Raw genomic sequence first — 24,109 nt, forward strand, 5'->3', positions numbered from 1 at the left:
CCCACACCTATCATATTGCTTCTGAAGATATGGATTTAACCACTGGTTTCAGATGGATTACTTTTATGCTGTCTTTATGTGCTTTTTGGAGCTTCAAAGTTCTGGCCACCATTCACTTGCACTTGGACCTAAAAGAGCAGAGATATTTTTCTAAAAATCTTCATTTGTGTTCTGTAGAAGAAAGAAAGTCATACACATCTGGGATACCATGAGGTTGAGTAAATGATGAGAGAATTTTCATTTTTGGGTGAACTATCCCTTTAATTTGCCGAACCACAGGACCATTTACAATGAGCTAGTAATGAAAATGGTGATCTGTAACAGTATCTAAAATATACACTTTCCCTCATAAAGATTTATAAAAAGATTCAAGATTTTTAACCTAAAATCTTGATGTTAGGTAAAAAAAAGTTCATGTCCATGTTGTCGTCAAACAGTGTTTTTATTTTTCCCCGTAGGTGAGCTCTCCTTGCGGAAGGTCTCACCTGCTGTGCTTGATTTCAACAGCTCGAAAAAATGCGATGGCAAGAGCAGCAACATTCAGAGCAGCATCACCTTTCAGTGCGGCAAAACAATGGTAAGCTTTCTCCAGTCAGAGATACCCGAGGACAGACTGTGGCATTTGCAAGGCTGTTTGTTTCCTTCCCGCCTCTTGCTCAGCAAGCAGAAACAGCATAGATTGAAAACTAGTAAAAAATTGAGACAAATCAATAGTTGGTGTGGCTGAAGCTGCCCACTTCCTTTCCAAGTGAAAGAGTAGAAGTTTCTGTTTATACTCATATTTGGTTTTGATAGATGTATGAAGGACTTTTGCTTAAGGGGCGGTCACACTGCACTTCACACTACATTCACTCCCATTCGAACACAGGAGACCGGAAACGCAAGCTCATGCAAAGAAATGTCTTACTATGCTGCGTATCGAAAGTTCAAGTCTGGCGAACTCTGAACTGTGAATCCATATGACGAGAAGATGCGTGACCAATAGAAAATCGAAACTTCACAGACTGACCTCTTGGGTCAATTTAAATAATACATGTTTTAAAGCTGCGTGTTTTAATATAGTTTAACAATATGAATATAATATTATTTGTTATTTGTGATGTATTATTTACTTACAGCAGAAGCCCTCGTGTGACATCCTATCCTGGTCTGTCATTTGTGTGCTTAAAGCCTAGTGTGCCCACTTCACACTTTTTAAACCACATGACATACGGTAAAGGCAGGCCAAAGTGTTAATGGATAGATTAGTCACACTTTAAAAGGTCATCAAAAATAAAGCGTATAGCTGTATAGCCAGAATACACAGCTTGGGATAACAAAAGTTTTCTCCTCTCAAGTTGATAAGCCTTTTTATTTTGCTATCCTAAGTATGCATGATCATATGGTTAATTACATTTTATTGTATGCATTGATGAAACAGTTCTCTAATTTTAACACCAGCTATGTGTGTAAGCCACAGAAATACAGGAAATTGAGAGTTTTAGATTGCTAAAATAAAATCATTTAAGAAAATTGTGCTTGCTTGAGAATATACCTATTTTATGTTTGTAACCCCAAGTTTGCATGCCAGTTTTGATTATGTTAGCACACCATTAATGATCTGCTTTGTTTTTTGTTTTTAACAAAAGGGCACACCAGAGTTTGTCACTGTCTCTGAGTGTGTACATTATTTTGAATGGAGGACGTACGCTGCCTGCAGAAGAGAGAAATTCAAACCGCATAAAGAGGTGAGTGAAGCTGACGAGACTATGACATTTCAGTCTGAGCATGGAGGAGGGGGCAAGTGTGAATGTATGTGAGTTGTTCTGAGTGTGATAAAGACAAATTATGAACTCCTCTTTAACAACATGTTTTGACAGTGTGACCTTCTAAATAGACAGCTGAATAATGCATAATCTGCAGAATTAGTATGAATATGCATACAGAGGAAGTCTGATTTGAACCATTTATAACTTATGTACTGTAATGGACAAAAGTTGTAAATGAGCAATTTAGAGCAATTAAGCACATTTTTAATGATCTAGATATGCTCATTAGTATAATATTTGTCCATTTATCAAATTTTCTAATGCTTTTTTAAGCATGAATTTATTTCTATTTAATGGTTTTTTTTATCGACCGATATGGGTTTTTCAATGGCCGATGCCCAAACCAGTATCTAGAGAGCAGGAAGGCGGACGACCGACATAAATGCTGATGAACGTAATACAGTTTAACAACAGCAAATCACAAAATGTCCAAAGTGAAACAAACACTTTATGCAATATTTACTCAAATTTGCGTAAACTGAAAATAAAAAAAATTGAAAAAGAAAGTTTTGACTATCCATTGACAAATCTATTGGTGCATTTTGGAACTGACACAAGGGAAAGTAAATTGACCAAGCGTTCACCGTTATCGGCCGATGTCGATAATTGCAAAATGGCCAAATATCGGCCGATTAATTGGCCTGACCGATATATCGATCTTTTACTAATATTTGTTATTTATTTTGTTTGATAGTTCAGAGTAGAGGTCGACCAACAGTGGATTTTGCTGAAATCGATAAGGTGGTGCGAAAGGCAGATAACCGATTAATCAGCTGATGGTTTTTAAAATTGATTTTTCTCCCCAATTTGGCATGCCTAATTTCCAGTGCGTTCAAGGTCCTCGTGGTGGCGTAGTGACTCTCCTCAATCTGGGTGGCAGAGGATGAATCTCAGTTGCCTCCGCATCTGAGACAGTCAATCCACACATCTTATCACGTGGCTTGTTGAGCGTTACCGCGGAGACGTAGCGCGTGTGGAGGCTTCACCCTTTTCTCCGCGGCATCCACGCACAATTCACCACACACCCACCCGTGAACGAGAACCACGTTATAGTGACCACGAGGAGGTTACCCCATATGACTCTACCCTCCCTAGCAACCGGGCCAATTGGTTGATTAGGAAGCCTGACTGGAGTCACTCAGCACACCCTGGATTCAATCTTGCGACTCCAGGTGTGGTAGTCAGCGTCTTTACTTGATGAGCTACCCAGCCCTCCTTAAAATGGATTTATAAAATTAAAAATTATTCTTTCTTTACTATGGCTGGCAAAGACAAAGAGTCCAAAATGAACCAAGAATAATAACCAGAAAAAAATTAAGATTTGGTGCATAACGTGGGACTTTTAAATATAAAAAAGCATAAACACACGGTGGATATTTATTTTGAAATGATGAAAAAATAATTAAAAAGCAACTACAGTATCTGCACCAATTATCTGGTAGAACCAATATATCGTTCTACCTCTAGTTCAGACTAGGGATGTGCGAGACTAGTCGACTAAACGGTTCTGATGCTGCTAGTCAACACTGGAATTACTAGTCTGTTAATATTTCCCCCAATTAAACTGTTCAACATTTTTACACATTTACATTTGGCTTTATATTTTTACAGAGGCTGCACTTAAATTCATAATAGTCATATCAATGTTACACATTTTAAATATAATTAATAATACAAGTATTATTTAAAAAAGAGGATATCTGGAGCAGATACAAAGTTTCATTTCACCTCAGGCTGCGCGTGCTTCTTCCCTCTCTCACTCGTGGTGCGTGCAGGAAAATGTAATCTCGCTAGACCAGCAAACTCAGCAAAGTAGTTATGAAATCACTTCGGTGGTGGTGTGGAAATTGGATTTCCAAACAACTGAAAGTCCCTATGGATGTTTTCACATTTAAATCTCTGCATGCTTGTACGTTATTTTTCCGCTGTGCAGACTTTTTCAAGCGCAGGATAGCCGTCTCAGGTGAGTCAAGTCCCGTCTTTCACCGGACCATGTCGACGTGTTAATTTTGCTTCTCAAAAAATGTATGCTTTTGAGTAAGTAGCCTCGAAAATGACTATTATTTTCAACGAGGTGCCGGCTGCTTAACGGGTTAAACTATCTTTTATTCTGTGTGCACGTCATGTTTAGAATACATTAGGTTTATTGTAGGCTACATCACAGGCCTATTTCTTCTATCCTATGGCTGCTTTATTTATTTATTTTTTTATACATTGTAACTGTTATTGGTTAACGTTCTTTACCGAACAGCTGTCATGTTAGATCAATGGCTAATGCACGACTGCACGTCGTGAAATACGCGCAACTTTTCAGCACATTTGTTTTCTCTCGTAGATTTGGCTTAGTCTACCTGCTAATTATTTTCAACAATGTCCTGACTGTTTTAATATGTTAAGTAATTTTTACGTGGTGAAATCCGTTTAGAACATGCTGGGTTGCTCCTTTGATCCTGCACTATTCATTCAATTGTTTTCAATAAATATGTCTGTTAAATATTGATTCAGTGAGTGCGTGTCATGTTCTATATTTAATGTACAATGATCATAATGCAAGGTGAGCACGTTGTAGATAAATGCCCATTTTCAGTGGAATTTAGCTTCGGATTTGGAATAGATTAAGTATTTTAAATGGGTCGCATAAATTTTTTTTTGTTTGTTTGTTTTTTACTGTTTTCTGAAGGTTGATTTCTTTTTAGACTAGTCCACATTTAAACATCAGTGAAGTTAGTCGTTCAGCACATCCCTAGTTGAGACTCAATTCCAAATGGATGACTCGCGTTTGAAACTGTTGTAGAATGACTATAAACGTGCACTTGTTCAACCCACACATTCTATATTAAAGGAATATTCTGGGGCTACATACAAGTCAACCTCAATCTACAGCATTTGAGGCATGATGTTAAGTACCACAGATATTAATGTTGACTTGTCCCACCTTTTCTTAAATAAAAATAAAAATAAAAATAATCTAGGTTACAGTATGGCACTTACAATAGAAGTGAATGGGGCCAATTCATAAACGTAAAAAAATACTCACTGTTTTAAAAGTATAGCCACATGACGTAAACAATATGTGTGTTAATAATTTTAGTGTTTGAAAAGTGTGTACTTTTCCGTGTAAAGTTAGACACAATTTTACAACTTCATTGCCATGACGAAGCAACACCAGTAAACTGTAAAACCCTAAAATGACTATAAAATGACAGTTTATTTATTTATTTATTTATTTTTTCCTTTTTCCCCAATTTGGAATGCCCAATTCCCAATGTGCTTTTTAAGTCCTCGTGGTCGCGTAGTGATTCGCCTCAGTCCGGGTGGTGGAGGACGAATCCCGGTTGCCTCCGCGTCTGAGACCATCAACCCGCGCATCTTATCACGTGGCTTGTTGAGCGCGTTGACACAGAGACATAGCGCATGAGGAGGCTTCACGCCATCCACCACGGCAACCACGCTCAACTAACCACGCTCAACTCACCACGTGCCCCACCGAGAACGCACCACATTATAGCAACCACGAGGAGTTTACCCCATGTGACTCTACCCTCCCTAGCAACCGGGCCAATTTGGTTGCTTAGGAGACCTGGCTGGAGACACTCAGCACGCCCTGGGATTCGAACTAGCGAGCTAGCAAACTCCAGGGGTGGTAGCCAGCGTATTTTACCACTGAGCTACCCAGGCCCCCTATAAAACGACAGTTTAAACATTTTTACAGCTGAAATAATACACAAGTTTTAACAGAAGAATTAATATTAGTGCGTTTATAAAATTGTAAGCTTCACATTTCTGCCTTTTTAATGCTCTAAAAATTGTCCCCATTCACATCCATTTTAAGTGCCTCACTGTAACATCCATTTTTGCTTTTTTTTAAAGAAAAGGAGGGATGAGTCGAAATACATTTTTGTGGTAAAAAATATTATGTCACAAATGCTGTCGATTGAGCTTAACTTGTATTGAACCCGGAATATTCCTTTAATTAGCCAAGTTTCCATGTTGTTTGGCAACTGCAAACAGCCCTCAATTAGGATATTGATCTACTTAATGGAAGAATTGTTTTTTCTGATAATTATTAATAATAAATATAAATGTTTATTGAACATTGGTGTAGTGCGTTACAGTGATTTTACCACAGGTAAGGGGTGTTAGGCACAACACGAAGCTGAGTAAATTACTGCAATGCTCTTCCTTTCATGGCTTATTACTTTAAGAACATAATTTAGTTTTTGTGTTTTCTCTTTTTAAAGGTCCCCTGCTATGTCTTTGACACGGATGGAAAGAAACACGACCTCAACCCGTTGATTAAACTCACAGATGGTTACCTGGTCGATGACCCAGATGACGACATTGATTTCTACATAAATATATGCAGAAGTCTAAGTGAGTTTTTACATTTAAAAATCATTTATGCATAGCAAAGTTAGGACACAGTATTGTACATCTTCCAGTGGCCTGCACTTGCATACACCTTACATATTTGCTTAATAGATGCATTGTCAAGCAAAGCGATCTGGAAAGTGTCTGAGCAGGTTCTTATTTAAATTAAACAAACAAAACATCTGAAAGTGCAGTGTGTGGTTCACATGTACAAATAACTTATTTTCTGTTGTCCATATTCTTTTTTAAAACCCATTTGATGTAAACTTCTCGGTCTAGATCGAGCCGGAAGTCTCTGTCCCGAGGGATCTGCTGCCTGTCTCACCTCCAGCAAAGATTCCTTTGACATGGGTCAGCCTGTCAGCCAGCTGGAGTTGCTCTCCAATGACAAGTATGTGCTAATGTAATTGCTAATTTGTTAAAGAGATAATTCTTTTACTCAACCTCATGTCTTTCCAAACTCGTATGACTTTCTTTTCTTCTGTGGAACACAGAACATAGGATAGCCTGGCAGCGCTTTTCCATATAATGGAAGTAAATGGGGACTGGGGCTTGAAGTCAATGATGTCAAATGCCATTTTTTCTTGGGTGTCTCATGACAAAACATCATTGACTTCAAACCTGATGAGATGTGTCTAATGGCACCATATTTGAATGGGAATTTTCATGAGTAACGACTTAAATTTTGTCTGTACCACACACAAAGCTATCATATGACTTCAGAACACTAGAAATGTAGTGAATGATTGTATGGTCTAGGATTATGATACATTTATGATGCTTCTTTGTCATTTTGGAGTTGGGGACAGCCCCAGTTCCCTTCAATTTCATTATATTATAAGAGCAGCTAGGATATTCTTTCAAATTCCCCTTTTGTTATCCATGGAAATTCAAATAGTGAGCTAAGCAAATTATGACAGAATTTTAATTTATGGTCAGCAGTTCCTTAGGCACTTATCAGATGCTTCTATCTAAAGCTAAAGGGGGACTTGCAGTAACCTGTTAATGTCTTTCTCAAGGGCTTAATGGAGATAGATGGAGAGTTTGGAGTGGTTCATAAATTGCCCCATGCCAACCTATAAAATGTTTTTCCTAGCCCAGAGATCTAACTGTGCCTTTGTTTTCTGCTGTCTTTTAGACTGAAGCTGCGGTATGAAGGAGTCAAAGAAATCCCAGAATTCTGTGATGGTCACAGTCCAGCAGTGACAATTACATTCATTTGTCCCTCTACAAGACAAACGGTAAAAGGACACCTACTCCTTCAATCATTGTTAATCTTGTCAACGAAATCACTGGCAAAAACATTAGTTGACAAATGGTTTTTTGATTTCGTCAACGATAACAAATACAAGATGAAAGACATGTCGTGACAATAATGAAATGATTTTAAAGCTGATGTAACTTTTTAGGTACAAAATACATTCTTCTATCCCAGCTTAATATGCAAAGACAGCCATAAGTAAGCCATTCATAGGTTAATATTTTTGAAAACTATAAACACTGTGTCTCTCTTTGTGTTGCGAAACCAGTCTCAAGAGAGACAATAACATTGACTCGACCAATAGAGTGAGTTGGGGACGGGACTGCAAAGCTTAAAAGATTATTAAAACTGTAGCACTGCCTATTTCCATCATTTAAATCTGCTCTGACATCACACCGCAGGAAACCCCGCTTCTGGGTTCTTTCGAGCAGCAGATTTCAATGGTGGAAATAGGCAGCGCTGCAGTTTTAATAATAGTTTAAGCTTTATAGAATATTATAATGTTTATGTTAATACAAGTTATTATAAAGGAATATCTATGGTTTACAGTGAAAAAATCATGTGGGTTCTTTTCTGAAATATCGGCAAACAAGTTTAAACTTGGTTCAGTGAGCCTGTGTGATTATGTCGGACATGTAACAGGTTGATGAATACACATCCTTACATATTTAACACACTTCTAAAGCCTAAGAATTTGAGTACTTAGAAATTAAAACTATCACCAGACATACAGTATGTGTCTTAACTGCTTAAATTGTTAACCCATATACAATAAATAATATTTTACTTCAATATGATCATATTCCATATCCAAACTTTTTCGATTGAACAATATTATTTATTGCATTCAAAAAAAATGCAAAGACACCATTTTAGCACTATGACATTATTTTTATTCGCTTATCCTTTCACAAACTTTAGCCGATGCGCTGTGATGGTTGAGACATGTCCCATTCCTCCCTTTATATCGTATATGGTGGCCTTGATGATATAAGATCAACCTTAGATCATATTTGACCTCATATCTGTCACACCGAAAACAATTTGGATATTAAAAACAGTCGTTTGTGCGATTTCTTCGTTAAAAAAAAAAAAAGTTAATATCCACCAACAGCTGCTGCAGGTCAGTTGTGTCTAAATAGATCAGATGTGATAGCAATGACGGTGACCCATGAAATATCATTAGTTTTTCCTGATGCAACGATCTGGTAGAAATGTAAAGAAGCCCTAATCTACAGTAATCTGTGGGAAACGGGGTGTTTCAACCACACAAACAGCACTTTTTGGGCAGTTGTAGCACAATTTGAGCGAAGTGCCTATAGACGGCGGTTCTTTTTTGAGCTACCAGAAGAACCCGGAAGTGGCGGGACTGAGCGTTTGTTTGTAAACAGTAACATCATCTATTCATTGTACTATTATTTCAAGAGCTAGGGTTTTCACAAGGACAGTGGTACTGTTTTTTTTGTATGTAACCTATCTTTTATTTGTTTGATACATGTTAAACATTTCTAAATGTTTGAATATTTGGTTAAAGTTTGGTCTGTTATAGTTTTTTTGCACATTCTCATCTAAAAGACATTATTTTTGTTGACTAAAATTATATGCCATTTTAGTCAGAGTTAAACTGACTAAAATGAATAAATATGACATGATGAATAATTGACAAATTTTAAAGGACATTTTTGTCAGAAGACTAAAACTATGACTAAAACAAAAATCTTTGTAAAAATTAACACTTGTCATAATATAGAGAGCCTGAGGCCATGAGGCACTGGCCATGTCTTTCTATTAGGTGTCACTTTTGCATGGTTTAATGGTTCCTCAGGGCAGTAACCCAAAGATGATAAGCAACTCAAACTGTCGTTATGAGATCGAGTGGGTGACGGAGTATGCCTGTCACAGAGACTACCTGGAGAGCCACGAGTGCAAACTGACCAGCGCTCAGCACGACATCACCATTGACCTCACTCACCTGACACACGGACGTGAGTCACTCTCTGTTAGTGTTGATGGAGCACAATTACAGATTGTGTAATTTGCATGTTTAACATAACAGAGTTTGGCAACCTGCTTGATGGTTGGGATTAAATTATGAATGAAGGAGAGATTGACTCGTTATGGTGTTCAATGAGATGTTTAGCTGAATAAATCACTTACAAAAAAGTAATGTGGCAGCATTATGGTACAGTGATAATATCAGATGGTCATGCCATCATATTTTTATATGTACTGTAAAATGGGCTGAATGATTACCATATTGACAGTAGTATTTACTGTACATGGTACTCCAAGTGACACCATAAAAATACCATGGTACTACCATGGTACATGTTCTAAAAAACATAGTATTGCAATGTTCACAAAACAAACAATATCCAAAAAACCATAGTATTACCATAGAACAATGTCCAAAGACCATGATATTCCCATTGTAAAAAAACCCTGGTATAGTTATGGTACATGTCAAAAACAAAACAAAACATGGTATTAGCATGTTATTATGTTCACAAAACAACTCATGTCCAAAATAGCATGGTATTACTGTGGAACATTGTCCAAAGGCCATCAGATTCCCATTGTACATGTACAAAAACATATTACTTTGGTACCATACCCCAAAAAAACGGATATTGTTATGGAATATGTCCAAAAAAACATGGTATTTTTATGGTGAATGTTCCAAAATCATGATAGTACCATGAAATAGTGTTTGTTTTTCCCACTGAATGCAAAGAACAAGAACAAGTAGAGTAAAAGTCACCAACATGCTGTAAACACAGTAGAACAGTAAAGGAATAGTTCACACAAAAATGAAATATTTCTCATCATTTACTCACCCTAATGCATTCCTAGATGTGTATGACTGACTTTCTTCTTCAGAACACAAACAAAGATTTTTAGAAGAATATCTCTGCTCTGTAGACCCATACAATGCAAGTGAACAGGGTCCAAAATTTAAAGCTCCAAAATGTACTTAAAGGCAGCATAAAAGTAATCCATACGACTCCAGTAGTTAAACCAATTTCTTCAGAAGCAGTTTGTTAGGTGTGGTGAGAAACAGATAAATATTTAAGTCCTTTATTTACTATAAATTCTCCTCCCTGCCCAGTAGGTGGTGATATGCACGACAAATGTGAATCAAAACAAAAGGTGAAGTCTTACAAGAGTAGAGCGCTTAGAAGAGCTTTATTAAAATGGAGGTTTATAGGACTTAAAGGTGCACTCAGTAATTCTAACTCAATACACTTTTTGTCAAATTCTGCAAATATCTCCTCACAGTTTGCTAGCTGTCCGTTCTGTGGGTGGGCTGAAAAAAAAATCTAGTGTTTGTACACAGCCCTAGCTCTGTAAATGGGACAAAAACAAAGTGGAACAGACCGATCCACACAACACTACTCCAGCCAATCAGCATCAGGGTGTGGTTCTTGCACGTGCACAGGATGGGGGGTGGGGGCAGGGGGTGAGAGGGAAAGTCATTAGAAGAGCGACGGCAAATCTGGCTGATGCAAACTTTCTAAACTCCATGGAGGACAAATGGCTGAGAAACAGACAAAGAGAAAAGGTCAGACAAATATAAACTAAAAAAGAAGGATTATTAAGTCGAGGGCTAGGAGCCGCATCAACATCGGAGAGGCTTTTCAGCGGTGGAGAGACCTCCGAGATGTAAAAGGCTTGAAGATGGATGCAGAAGTTGCTCTTTTTCTTCTTGATAGGTGGGTAACATAAATTTAGCTATGTTTCACAGAACCCTTATATGCTGTTGTTGTGATGTTAGATTTAGTAGCAGGACAGTTGTGAGTGTCTGGAGCTGGTGTACGTAAAACCGTCTCGCGTGCATTAATTTGGGGGGCGGAGCTTCCAAAGGAGCACTGAAGGGAGGGGTGTGTTTGTTTTGGCAGTTCGAGTTCGAATATCAACAGTGTTTCTCAGGAATTGCTGAGTGCAATTTTAAATATTAGGTTTAAAAAGGATTTAACTATCGCTTCTGAAGACATGTATTTAACCACTGGATTTGTGTGGATTACTTTTATGCTGCCTTTAAATGCTTTATGAGCTTCAAAGTTTTGGACCCTGTTGACTCGCATTGTATGGACCAACAGAGCTGAAATATTCAAAAAAATCTTCATTTGTGTTCAGCAGAAAAAAGAAAGTCATGCACATCTAGAATGGCATGAGGGTGAGTAAATGATGAGAGAATTTAAATTTTTGGGTGAACTTTCCTTTGATTAAATCATGGCAGATTGTTACCAGAAATGTATATTAAAAAAAGACTCTCCTTCAGAGTTCAGTTAGCAATGATTTGCATAGTTAGCATAATTGAAATAGAATTTTGCATGATATTTCTTTAACTTTTGCAGCTGCAGAAAGACCATATATGGTTGACGCCAAAAACGGCAATGACACCTATGCGTTCTATATGAATGTGTGCGGTGAGACCAGTGGTGGTAGTTGTGATGATGTCAAGGGTTACGTATCCGCCTGCCAAGTCAAAGACACTGGCGATGTGAAGAAGATTGCTGGCAGATTTCAGAACCAAACACTGAGGTAAACCCCAGAATTTATTTTTTATCTGTAATGGAAAAATAAATTATTTTTGAAATTCTGATTGGTAAGGTTAGAGGTACAGTACAGAAATGACACACATTATTTACTACACACTATAAGAAAAATCTTTGCTTCCCTTTTGTTTAGGTATTCTGATGGGGATCTCACACTGATCTACCCAGACGGCAGCAGATGCAGTACTGGATTTAAGCGCATGACCATCATTAACTTTGAGTGCAACTCAACCGCTGGTGAGTGATACAATGACCCGTAGTGACTCAGGAAGTCAAGTGCTGATGAGAACACAGGGTCAAACCCTGTTTGAGGAAGTTTGACTGGATGAGAACCAAGAGGAAGGAACTGCCACGGCTTGGAGACATAGACGCCGTCAAGTCAGAAGTTTGGTAGATGTTTTCTGAATTTATTTCACTTGTACTTAAACCTTTTTTTTTTCATTTTCAGGGAATGGCCAGCCCGTGTTCACAGGAGAGTCTGACTGCACATATTACTTTGACTGGGAAACGGCATATGCTTGTGTTAAAGAGAAAGAAGATCTGCTGTGTCGAGTCACAGACCACAAAAAGCGCTATGATCTCTCACCCCTAACACGCTTCCCAGGTAGTGATGGGCACGAGTGCTTGTGTAATGGAAAGTAACATCAGCGATCACGAAAACATGATAATTGTGTGGTTTGATGTTCCTTTTCTTTTTTTACTTCAGAACGTTCCAAAGTTGTTTTGACTTAACAATCCTGTGTCGATATGTTATATTGCCATTTTTCACATTACATAGATTGATCATAGAAAACATAGATTCTTCACACATTTTATTTTCAAACAAGGAATCATTGCAAAGAATGCCCAAGAGCTTCCTCATTCCTTTTGGTAATCCAATCAAATAATGATGAAAGAGTGCATGCTAACTCACAATCACACAAAATCTGCACTTCTTACTCTAAAATATCCCCAAAAAGCGATTCTATCACCATCTGAAGTGACTAATTGTGCTTGTTTCTTAGAATCAGACGGATCTCATAATTGGGAGGCTGTTGACGGCAAGGCAGCTGATAAGAAGAGATTTTATGTCAACATTTGTCATAAAATCATCCAGGAGGGAGCGGCCCTCTCTTGTCCGGAGGATTCAGCTATATGTGCAGTGGGTCAGTACATCATTTATGACTTTCGGTTGGATGAATACAGTGAAGTAAAAGTCTGAGACCTCTTTGGAAAATCTGGGATTTCAAATGTAATTAAAAACCTGTTAATAAATTGAAACTGACATTTTCATAATCAGTATTTTTGTCTTGTTGTACAGTAACATCTAAACAAAATTAAGCATTAATTGCATAAGATGCTAACATACTGTATAAGATTTAAGGTTTTTATTACCACATTGGTAAATAGTTTTGTTTCTTGTATTAAGCATTAATCTAACCAAATTTTGAGAACCAGACTATTCTTTCAATGGGGTAATAGAAAAGTGTGTATTTTAAGATAGGTTCTCTGAAAAAAAGTCTTAAAGGAATAGTTCACCCAAATATGAAAATTCTCTCATCATTTAATCACCCTCACGCCATCCCAGATGTGTATGACTGACTTTCTTCTGCTGAGCACAAACGATTTTTAGAAGAATTTCTCAGCTCTGTTGGTCCATACAATGTAAGTTAATGGGTACCAAAATTTGAAGCAATACGATAAGTGTGGGTGAGAAACAGATCAATATTTGAGTCCTTTTTTACTACAAATCTCCACTTTCACTTTCACATTCTTCTTTTGTTTTTGGCGATTCAAATTCTTCGTGCATATCGCCACCTACTGGGCAGGGAAGAGAATTTATAGTGAAAAAAAAGACTTAAATATAGACCCACAACTATCATATCTTGCTTCTGAAGACATGGATTTAACCACTGGAGTCTTATGGATTACTTTTATGCTGCATGCATGTGCTTTTTGGAGCTTCAACATTTTGGTGCCCATTCACTTGCATTGTATGGACCAACAGAGCTGAGAAATTCTTCTAAAGATCTTCATTTGTGTTCAGCAGAAAAAGTCATACACATCTGGGATGGCTTGAGGGTGAATAAATGATGAGAGAATTTTCATTTTTGGCTGAATTTTCCCTTTAATATCTTTTGCAGTTTTGCCTCTCAGATACATTTATTTTGTGAATGTTTAGATGTTTTAACTAGAAAACAAGACAAACATTTTGAAATCACTCAAATTGTTATGCTGATAATATTATTTGTAATAAAAAATATACAGTTTTAAATAGGAAAAATGCTAAATAGAAGCATTTTCACTAGTGGTCTCAGATTGTTGGACCCCATTTTATATATTTTTCAGTTCTTATCTTATTCGGGACTTTTAATACTAACCCAAATTCTCCTCTCCTAGTAAATGGAAAACCAATGAGTTTGGGCAAATTCCTCACTTCTCCACAAAAAGCGGCCGAAGGCGATGACATCCGACTCGTATACACTGATGGAGATGCATGCTGGGAGAACATGAAGGTTCAGACCATCATCACTCTAAAGTGTAAGCCTGGAGACGTCGAGAGTGCTCCGATCTTGAGAGGCGTCTCCAGTGACGGCTGCATATATGAGTTTGAATGGCTCACCGCTTTTGCCTGTGTCCTCTCCAAAACGGAAGGGGACGACTGCAAGGTAGAAGATCCTCAAGCAGGTACAGAGCTATGGATTATCAAGCATCTGTTCTGTAAAATTGCCTGCTTTAATATTGTGGGGTGTTGTGGCCTAGTGGTTTGAGATCTGGGCATTTAACCGTAAGGTTGTGGTTTTGAGCTATACAAGGGGTGATCCATGATATATTAACATTGTGGATATGAGCAAGGCAATTAATAAGTGTCCAGTTAGTTGCTTTGGTTAAATGTATCTACTGCATGACTACTTAATGCTAAATGACTACTTGCTAAATTTACAGTGACACTAGGCTTTAAGCATGCATAATTACTTGGAACCCCTCAATGAATAGCAGCAACAGGATATGATATCATGCTCCAGGGTTTCTGTTTTTAATAAATCACAAATAATAAAACATTAAAAATATGAAAATAACTATTTTAGGATCTAGCCATCAACTTGTCATTTTTCCGCAACACTGCAAACTATTTGCTGCTCTGAAGTTTGAAGGTTTCCAAGATTTGCAAGTCAGAGATCACCAAACGTGAACTTTGTTCATAGTTGTTTTTTTGTTTTTGTTTGTTTTTTCAAGAGCTTCCTCTCAGTAATCCAATTTCTTTTCAGGGATTTCTTTTGATTTGTCCCCCTTACGGAAACCTAACGGAGGCTACTATAACATGTCTAGTGGAGGGTATGATTACTTCATTAACGTATGTGGCAACATTAAAGCCGCAAAGTGTCCGGATACTGCAGGGGCATGTCAAGTTGACCAGAGGCAAGTCCACTCTCTTTCACATTTCTGTTTAACAGTCTCTTGTGACAAGTAAAAAGTGCAGTATTACCAGTGGTTAAAATGCTTCATTTTAGCATGCTTATAGTTTAATAAAAATAAAAGTTATATTATCAGCATAAAACATGAGTAAAAAGTTGAAAATGAAACAAGAATGTAAGAATAGCTCTGTATTTTGTATGACTCCCTTTTGCTTTAATGACAGCATGCACTCCACTCCACAAGATGCTCAGATCTGCACACAACCTGATTTTTATGATGTGTCTTATTCATTTAACATCATAATATTTCTTTTTCAATTTTTCAAAATCCTAAAATGTTCTGTTTATTTCCAGGTTTAAAGTAGATTTTGAATCACAGATTTTCAATGTGGTGTAAGAATCTTTGCGACTTTTACGTTTTTTCAAGGGAAAGTTCACCCAAAAATGAAAATTCTGTCATTATGACCTTGTATCATCCGTTAAACACAAAAGTAGATGTTCAGTCACCATTTATTGCATCTTATTCCCGTGCAATGTAAGTGAATGGTGACTGAGGATTTCATTCTGTCTAACATGTTCTGGTGGGTTCCACAAAAGGAAAAAATCATATGGGTTTGCAACAACATTTTTGGGTGAACTGTTCCTTTAACTTCTGGTGCCAATTTTGTTTTCTCTGCATCTCTGTAGTGGCACAAGTTCTTGGAATCTCGGGGAGTATAACTCCAGACTTTCTTACTATGACGGCATGATCCAGCTGACGTACAGAAACGGCTCGCAGTACAACAACCAGCAGCACACGCAGCGTTCCACACACATTTCCTTCCTCTGCGACAGAGAGGCCGGGCCAGGCAAACCAGAGTTTCAGGTATCACACCTGCTTCTTTATTGTGTTTGTGCTGACTGTGTACACATAAGTGAATAATTTTAGCCTCACCTCAAGTAATGCTATTCCAGCTTAAAGGGCTCATGTATTAAGCGTTTTTGTTGTAATTTGAAAGCGATAGTTTACCCAAAAATAAAAAATGTCGACAATAAAAAATTGTCTACAAAAATGTAAATTGTCGAATAGTCATTTGATCTCATTTAACATAACGTTAATGCAGCTCGCACCTGATTGAGGAGAGGAACAAAACACAGAAGAGGCAGGGTTTTTTTTTTTTTTGTGAGTTAAAGATGGATCGAAGTGAACAAAAAGGTGAGAGAGTGTAGTCTTAGCCCAATATACAATGCAAAAAATAAATTATTATTTTTTATTGCTATGTCTTTTTGGTTTGTTTTCCAATATAAATATCTAAAACTCCTTACATACATTTACTTTAGCAGCTATAATGCAGAAGAAAAAAATTGTTATCAGAGAATGTTGAATATAATATTTAATATATATTTAATATTTTTAAATATCTAAAAATCCTTAAAACAGATACATTTACTTAAGAAGCAACATATAAGATATTTAGACTTGCTTTCAGAGAACATATATTGAATATAAGTATATATACACTTCTATTCAAGATAGTCTAAATATCTTATATTTTGCTATAATATGTGATTTTTAGATCATTTTAAATGGAAAACAAGACAGAAACACTAACAATAGGAATTTTTACAGTGAAGTTTTAACGAATTAAACTTAAGTATTTTTTTCCTTGTAATTCAGTGAATGTCATTTAGTGGTATTTTTAAAAGATGATTTTGTCCTCTTTATTGTTAGTAAGCACATTTTAATACAACTTAAGTTGAGGCACAAACTGAATAGTCGGTTAAAGGCTAACGATTAATCATTGCAATAATCACCTAAATAGTCGAATAATCGTTCTAATAATCATTAGATTAGTCGATTATCAAAATAATCTTTAGTTGCAGCCCTAGTTTGGAACAACATGAGGGTCAGTAAATGATGATAGAATTTTCATTTTTGGGTGAACTGTCTTTAACTCTAGATTTCAAACCAAAAATGTCCTTCATTTATAAACTTTCTTTCTGTAGGATGAGGATGACTACACTTACAACTTCAAGTGGTACACATCCTACGCCTGTCCAGAGAGACCACACGAGTGTATTGTGACTGATCCCAACACTTTGAAACAGTATGACCTGTCCAGGTTAGCTCACATTTCTCAAAAAACACAAATTTCCTAGAGAATTTCTACAGTTCTTGCAAGGCAGCACTGTATTGATATACCTCAAACATTCTGGTTATGGTGACTATGGTTTTTTTGGACATGGTACCATGGTACTACCATGGTATTTTTAAAATTACCTTGGTGTACCATGTTGTTTCCTCCCCTCCTGCAGTTTGTCCATATCTAATGGTGGCAGGAACTGGCAGGCCATGCAGACCTCTGACACAAGCGGCCCCAGGAAATACTATATCAGTGTGTGCCGGCCACTCAAACCCGTGCCTGGTTGTGACCGACGAGCTTCAGTCTGTGAGATGAAATACGATACTGATAAGGTCAGTAAACTGGCTGTACTCACACATACACCTATTCAGTATTGTTTAAAGCACAATAGAAAAGTATAATAATGACTTTACTGGAATTTATTAAGAAATTAGCTACATGAACTAAAACAGTGAGCAGGGATACTTTTAAAATGTATTCCACTACAGATTACAGAATACATGCTGTAAAATATCATTTGTAACGTATTCCGTTAAGTCACTAAAGGTCAGTAAAGTAATCTGAATACTTTGGATACTTTGGAAAAGTGGCCTCTGTCTTGTATGAATGTAGTACATTATAAGGAGGAATTTCACCGATGTTTAAACGTTCCTCGGCTCGCAACTTTTATATGGATAAATGCTTTCCAACTGAATAGACTAAATATCAGATTAAACAAATGACAAAATGCAAGGTAATCTCTTCAGGAATCAATATTAATGGTAACTGTAGTGTAATATAGTTACTAATATTTTCTATTTTAAATACATAATTGCGTTACATGTATTCTGTTACTCCCCAACCCTGACAGTGAGGCAGGAAATTTAATTCTGACTTTACTCACTGACAACAATAGACTCTTAATGCATGCTGCTTTTTCAGAAGCCATGAGACAAACTTTGTGGTGTGTAATTAAGTGTATGTAGCTCTGTTCAAAAACCTGGTGACTTTTCTTGCTGTCTAAAATTGACAAAGGCCTGCTAAAGGGCAAAAAAAAAAAGAAAAGAAAAAAAAATGCTAGATGCTATGTGTATAACAGAACGTATTTGAGGCACGATTTTAAAAGGTGAAGTTTTTTTGTTTAACCTGATACGGTGCCTAAAAAACAAAGCACTCCTGCTTGAGATGCTGAAAAAATGTGGAGATGCAGTGCACCGTCAAATATGTTCGTATAGTGCATGTTTGCTTAGAAAAACAATGGAAAAATATGTAGACAGACACACTGTTGAAGACAGAAGTTTACATACACTTAGGTTTAGGTTTACAAAACACATTTTTGAATGACTCCACAGATTTCATAAAAGCAAACTATAGTTTTGGCAAGTCGTTTAGGACATCTACTTTGTGCATGACACGTGTAATTTTTCCAACAATTGTTTACAGACAGATTGTTTCACTTTTAATTGACTATATCACAATTCTAGTGGGCCAGAAGTTTACATACTCTAAGTTAACTGTGCCTTTAAGCAGCTTGAGAAATTCCTGAAAATGATGTCAAGCATTTAGGCAATTAGCCAATTAGCTTCTGATAGGCTAATTGGAGTCAATTGGAGGAGTAGCTGTGGATGTATTTTAAGGCCAACCTTCAAACTCGGTGCCTCTTTGCTTGACATCATGGGAAAATCAAAAGAAATCAGCCAAGACCTCAGGAAAAAAAAACTGTGGACCTCCCCAAGTCTGGTTCATCCTTGGGAGCAATTTCCAAATGCCTGAAGGTACCACGTTCAGCTGTACAAACAATAGTACGCAAGTATAAACACCATTGGACCATGCAGCCATCATACCGCTCAGGAAGGAGACACATTCTGTCTGATATGAATGTAGTTTGGTGCGAAAAGTGCAAATTAATCCCAGAACAACAGCAAAGGACCTTGTGAAGATGCTGGAGGAAACAGGTAGACAAGTATCTATATCCACAGTAAAACGAGCACAATATCGAGATAACCTGAAAGGCTGCTCAGCAAAGAAGAAGCCACTGCGCCAAAATTGCCATAAAAATACCACACTACAGTTTGCAAGTGCACATGGGGACAAAGATCTTACTTTTTGGATAAATGTCCTCTGGTCTGATGAAACAAAAATTTAACTGTTTGTCCATAATTACCATCGTTATGTTTGGAGGAAAAAGGGTGAGGCTTGAAAGCCGAAGAGCACCATCCCAACCGCGAAGCATGAGGGTGGCAGCATCATGTTGTGGGGGTGCTTTTCTGCAGGAGGGACTGGTGCACTTCACAAAATAGATGATATCATGAGGAGGGAAAATTAGGTGGATATATTGAAGCAACATCTCAGACATCAGCTTGGATGTTAAAGCTCGGTCGCAAATGGACAATGAACCCAAGCATACCTCCAAAGTTGTGGCAAAATGGCTTAAGGACAACAAAGTCAAAGTATTGGAGTGGCCATCACAAAGCCCTGACCTCAATCCATTAGAAAATTTGTGGGCAGAACTGAAAAAGTGTGTGCAGGCAATGAGGCCTACAAACATGTCTCAGTTACACCAGTTCTGTCTGGAGGAATGGGCCAAAATTCCTGCAACTTATTGTGAGAAGCTTGTGGAAGGCTACCCAAAACGTTTGACCCAAGTTAAACAATTTAAAGGCAATGCTACCAAATACTAACAAAGTGTATGTAAACTTCTGACCCACTGGAAATGTGATGAAAGAAATAAAAGCTGAAATAAATAATTCTCTCTACTATTATCCTGACATTTCACATTCTTAAAATAAAGTAGTGATCCTAACTGACATAAGACAGGGAATGTTTTCTACGATTAAATGTCAGGACTTGTGAAGAACTGAGTTCAAATGTATTTGGCCAAGGTGTATGTAAACTTCTGACTTCAACGGTAAATGTTTTCGGTGTGAACGGCCCTTAAGGCAGCATCCTAACTGAATTGGAACCTCATAAGTGACCAATTTGGAACAGCTTTCTTAGGGAGCAACTCAGTGTGTCACATAAATAGCGCTCCTCGCATGGAAGACTTGAATTGCAATTGATTCCAATAGCACATAAAGAAATGAATAGCACTTTTTAGAAATAGTTTGAAAATTATGTACACTCACATTAGATGAAAACAGATGATAAACAAAAGTATTCGGTGTTAAGTTGCAGCACTTAGTAAACAAACTTCCAGTCTCCAGGACAACAGGTGTCAGTATAAAGTCCAAAACCACAAGTACTATTGAGACCGACAGGACGAGTAAGAGCCAGCTAAAATCTAACTGAGTGCACCTTTAAGAACTGTAAATGTCAATGGATAGGCTATACCATGATAACAAAAAAACAAAACAAAAAAACACGTGTCTGTGTTGTACTTGAGCAGGAAGGACTGTCTGAGAAGGTGGAGGTTAGTAACTTTGGCATTGCAATAAAAGCGCCAGTGATCGAGGAGGAAGGCCAGCTCATGTTGGAGTACACGAACGGGTCAGTGTGTGAAGCAGATGGAGAGATGACCACGTACACAACACGAATCCACTTTGTCTGCTCAGCAGGGACAGCGGTGAGTGGCAATCTTGATCTTATAAATATTTTTTGTATTGCAGTAATGCTCTAGTAATGAGGGACAACAGCAATATGATAAAATGCACAAAGTTTCAGTAAATGGATAACAGTAATAAAAAAAAAAAACAATTCTTCTGCTAAGCTATATAGTTCTATTGTCTAACTGCAGAGTGTTTATTGGTTATTACAACTTGGTGCATTAACATAAATTTCAACTTACGTGCAGTAACAGGTGTGTATTTTTACTATTTTACGACTGAACCAAACGTGACTCATCCGATCATTTTTTACAACAATGCATTATTAAATTGTTTGAATGGGATTTAATGAGATGTGTTACTCTTATATATAATGGTTTTATACCACAGTAAAATAACATATTAGTTCTTAATTGGTATGTTAAAACATTATGCTACTGCAAAAGCATTAAAGCAATTTTTGTGTTTGGATTTTTACTTCAGAGTAAAGGAAATGTTCTTCCAATTAAATGTGTAGTAATTTTAAAATTGTTATCTCTTGGTCTTTTTCCTATAGCCATCTGGTCCTCGCTTTGTGGGGAAGCAGAAATGTATCGTTGAATTTGTTTGGGACACAGAAGCAGCCTGTGCCATCTCAACTGTTGTAGACACCAACCAGGTCAGGCTTTTATTTGGAATTGAAGTTTTGTATTTTATGTTTGCCTATGTGTCTACTTTGTACATTTATTAAAGAGATTTTGTTTCTCATTTCCCTTATTTGATTTGACCTTTAAACGAACAGACCTGCTCAGTGAAACATCCCAATACCGGCTTTGAATTCAACCTGAAGCCACTGGCCTCTGAAAAGGGATACCACATCAATGCTCATGGAAAAGACTTTGTCGTATGAAAGCTTTACAATTTTTCAAATGCACTTAAGTTCTTCCTCAGTTACTTTTCACCCTCTTGAAATATGTTTTTAATGCATTGTACCAGCATGAAACCGTAGGTCACAAAACCTTCCTGTCTGCTGTAGGTGAATATTTGTGATGCTGTGAAAGACTGTGGAAGTGTCGATGGGAAAGCTATGGCTGGCTGTGAGCTGGAAAATGGTAAACCTGTGAGTCAGGTTGGAGTGGAACGGTATCTTCAATACTCAACCGATGGCTCACTCACTCTAACATACAAAGGGGTCGTGGACAAATCGTCAGGTGATGCACATTGACAAAATCCATTGAATACCATCTTTGGTTTCATTTTGACAAATGTTATATGTCCTGATAAAAATAATGAAGTCAACAGCTTAGAAAATTCTGTCATCATTTACTCACCCTCATGTTGTTCCAAACCCATATCCCTTACCAAGGAACACAACATAAGATGTTTTGAAGAGTCTTCAAGCTGCTCTTTTCCAAACAATCGAAAGCATGTTGTGACCAGGGGCTTTCAACATAGCTCTCAAATTTCATTTGTTTATGCGTAGACATCAAAGCTGACATGACGCGTCTTGAAACAGACAATTTAAAAAAAAAAGGAATTTGCGCGCACAATTTTGGTGTGTTTTCAAACAAAGCCATCATTTGACCTGAGAAGAGCACACAAGTCATGTGGACTGCTTGTATGGTGGATGGTCTTTTTTGGAGCTTGACAGGCCCCTTGTCACAATATGCTTTTGTTGTATGGAAAAGAGCAGTTTGGAGATTCTTAAAAATATCTTATTTAGTGTTCTTCGTTATGTTAAAGTATCGTGATATTTTCTTCTCGTGATATTGGAAAAATGTAAATAAAATATCTGTATTTTGGAAATTCTCTCTTTGCCATATTGATCTAGGAATTCAACAACAGTCCCTTAGAAGTTGCAGTTGTCATGCTTTACACATAATGCTTCACCCTCCCTTACTAAAATGTATTGAGATTTTGTAGTAACATTAACTGAGGTCATGAATGGACTGGCCGTTATGCCAAAATGGCAGCGACTGGCTGAAGAGGGCCGCAAAACGGCGTTGCGATATGCCAATGGGGGCCCCTATATGCAGAAAAGGGCCGGATTCTATGTAAAATCCATGGCCGATTTCTCTTCCTAGTCCGCCCCTGACTGAGGTATTTTGACAAAAATGTTATATACAACAGGCTAACCTTTTAGGTGAAATCTATTATACTTTTGTGTATTGAAACTGTGTTGTAATAAAAAATGTTTTAAGGGTTTTGGCTACTATTGTATTCATAAATACTATAGCTACATTGACCAAACCACAGAAATAGAGAGCCATTATGGTCTTATATGCTTATGGCTTTGCATTGTACATAGACATTAGGAAATAAAGTAGCCTTCTTTTGTAAACTGGCACTTTTATATTAATTTAACAATGTATTTGGTGATTGCAAAAAGTTATTTTAAGTCCGATTAAGATGAATGAGGTACATTGAGTGAAATAGTGCAATATACCGTAGTTTTGAATCGCAATACACCAAAAATAAAGAATCGCAATAATATTGTATAATGACCTAAATATCAATATTATATCGTATCGCCAGTTACCTTGTGATTCCCACCCCTAGTTCCACAGAAGTAAGACAGTCTTATGGGTTTAGAACAACACAAAGGAGAGTAAATAATAACAGAATATTTATATTTTGGTGAACCAAATGTTTTATTTCATTTATTTGGTGAAATAATATTTCCATATTTGGATATATCACTAAAAACAGTTTCCTCTCTGCTGTAGGCAATGAAGACACCTTCATCATTAATTTTGTGTGTGACCAAAATGCCGCCACACCCTCCCTGAAGCTTACTCATGAAGAACTGGGCACGAGTACCCATGTAACCCACAACGTGCTCTTTGAGCTGTCCACGGCCCTAGCCTGTGAGCCGGCCCCTGTGGATTGCCAAGTCTCTGGTAAACTCTCCCACACACCATTAACCCTTTTTACTTATTGTAATGATGTATTTCCACCTTAATTTAGCAGGGTAAATGTAGCTTAATCAAATCAAAAATATTTCGCATTTTTGGATTTAAAAAAGAAAAAATATTTATTGTACATTTATATCACTGTACTTTTTGTTACATTATATTACCCTGGTATATATA

At 37.2% G+C, this 24,109-nt stretch overlaps 1 protein-coding gene and 1 long non-coding RNA gene across 3 annotated transcripts in view; one reads left to right on the forward strand and one right to left on the reverse strand.

Annotated features, from left to right (window-relative positions):
• LOC127410023 (uncharacterized) overlaps window positions 1–24,109 on the reverse strand; it is a 42,699-nt gene that overhangs the window by 16,510 nt on the left and 2,080 nt on the right. The window lies entirely within an intron of this gene.
• Window positions 1–24,109, forward strand: part of LOC127410022 (cation-independent mannose-6-phosphate receptor-like) — a 63,907-nt gene that overhangs the window by 8,110 nt on the left and 31,688 nt on the right. Inside the window, exons 3-22 of the mRNA XM_051645010.1 lie at window positions 459–577; window positions 1,629–1,727; window positions 6,050–6,182; window positions 6,459–6,570; window positions 7,318–7,420; window positions 9,266–9,425; window positions 11,799–11,985; window positions 12,133–12,236; window positions 12,448–12,603; window positions 13,004–13,144; window positions 14,379–14,666; window positions 15,248–15,398; window positions 16,082–16,259; window positions 17,381–17,496; window positions 17,690–17,849; window positions 20,882–21,058; window positions 21,595–21,696; window positions 21,820–21,921; window positions 22,054–22,228; window positions 23,744–23,917. Of these exons, the coding sequence (XP_051500970.1) occupies window positions 459–577; window positions 1,629–1,727; window positions 6,050–6,182; window positions 6,459–6,570; window positions 7,318–7,420; window positions 9,266–9,425; window positions 11,799–11,985; window positions 12,133–12,236; window positions 12,448–12,603; window positions 13,004–13,144; window positions 14,379–14,666; window positions 15,248–15,398; window positions 16,082–16,259; window positions 17,381–17,496; window positions 17,690–17,849; window positions 20,882–21,058; window positions 21,595–21,696; window positions 21,820–21,921; window positions 22,054–22,228; window positions 23,744–23,917 (2,937 nt within the window). The remainder of the gene's footprint in view (window positions 1–458; window positions 578–1,628; window positions 1,728–6,049; window positions 6,183–6,458; window positions 6,571–7,317; window positions 7,421–9,265; window positions 9,426–11,798; window positions 11,986–12,132; window positions 12,237–12,447; window positions 12,604–13,003; window positions 13,145–14,378; window positions 14,667–15,247; window positions 15,399–16,081; window positions 16,260–17,380; window positions 17,497–17,689; window positions 17,850–20,881; window positions 21,059–21,594; window positions 21,697–21,819; window positions 21,922–22,053; window positions 22,229–23,743; window positions 23,918–24,109) is intronic.

This window comes from Myxocyprinus asiaticus, chromosome 19 (genome assembly GCF_019703515.2).
Source record: "Myxocyprinus asiaticus isolate MX2 ecotype Aquarium Trade chromosome 19, UBuf_Myxa_2, whole genome shotgun sequence".
NCBI lineage: Eukaryota > Metazoa > Chordata > Actinopteri > Cypriniformes > Catostomidae > Myxocyprinus > Myxocyprinus asiaticus.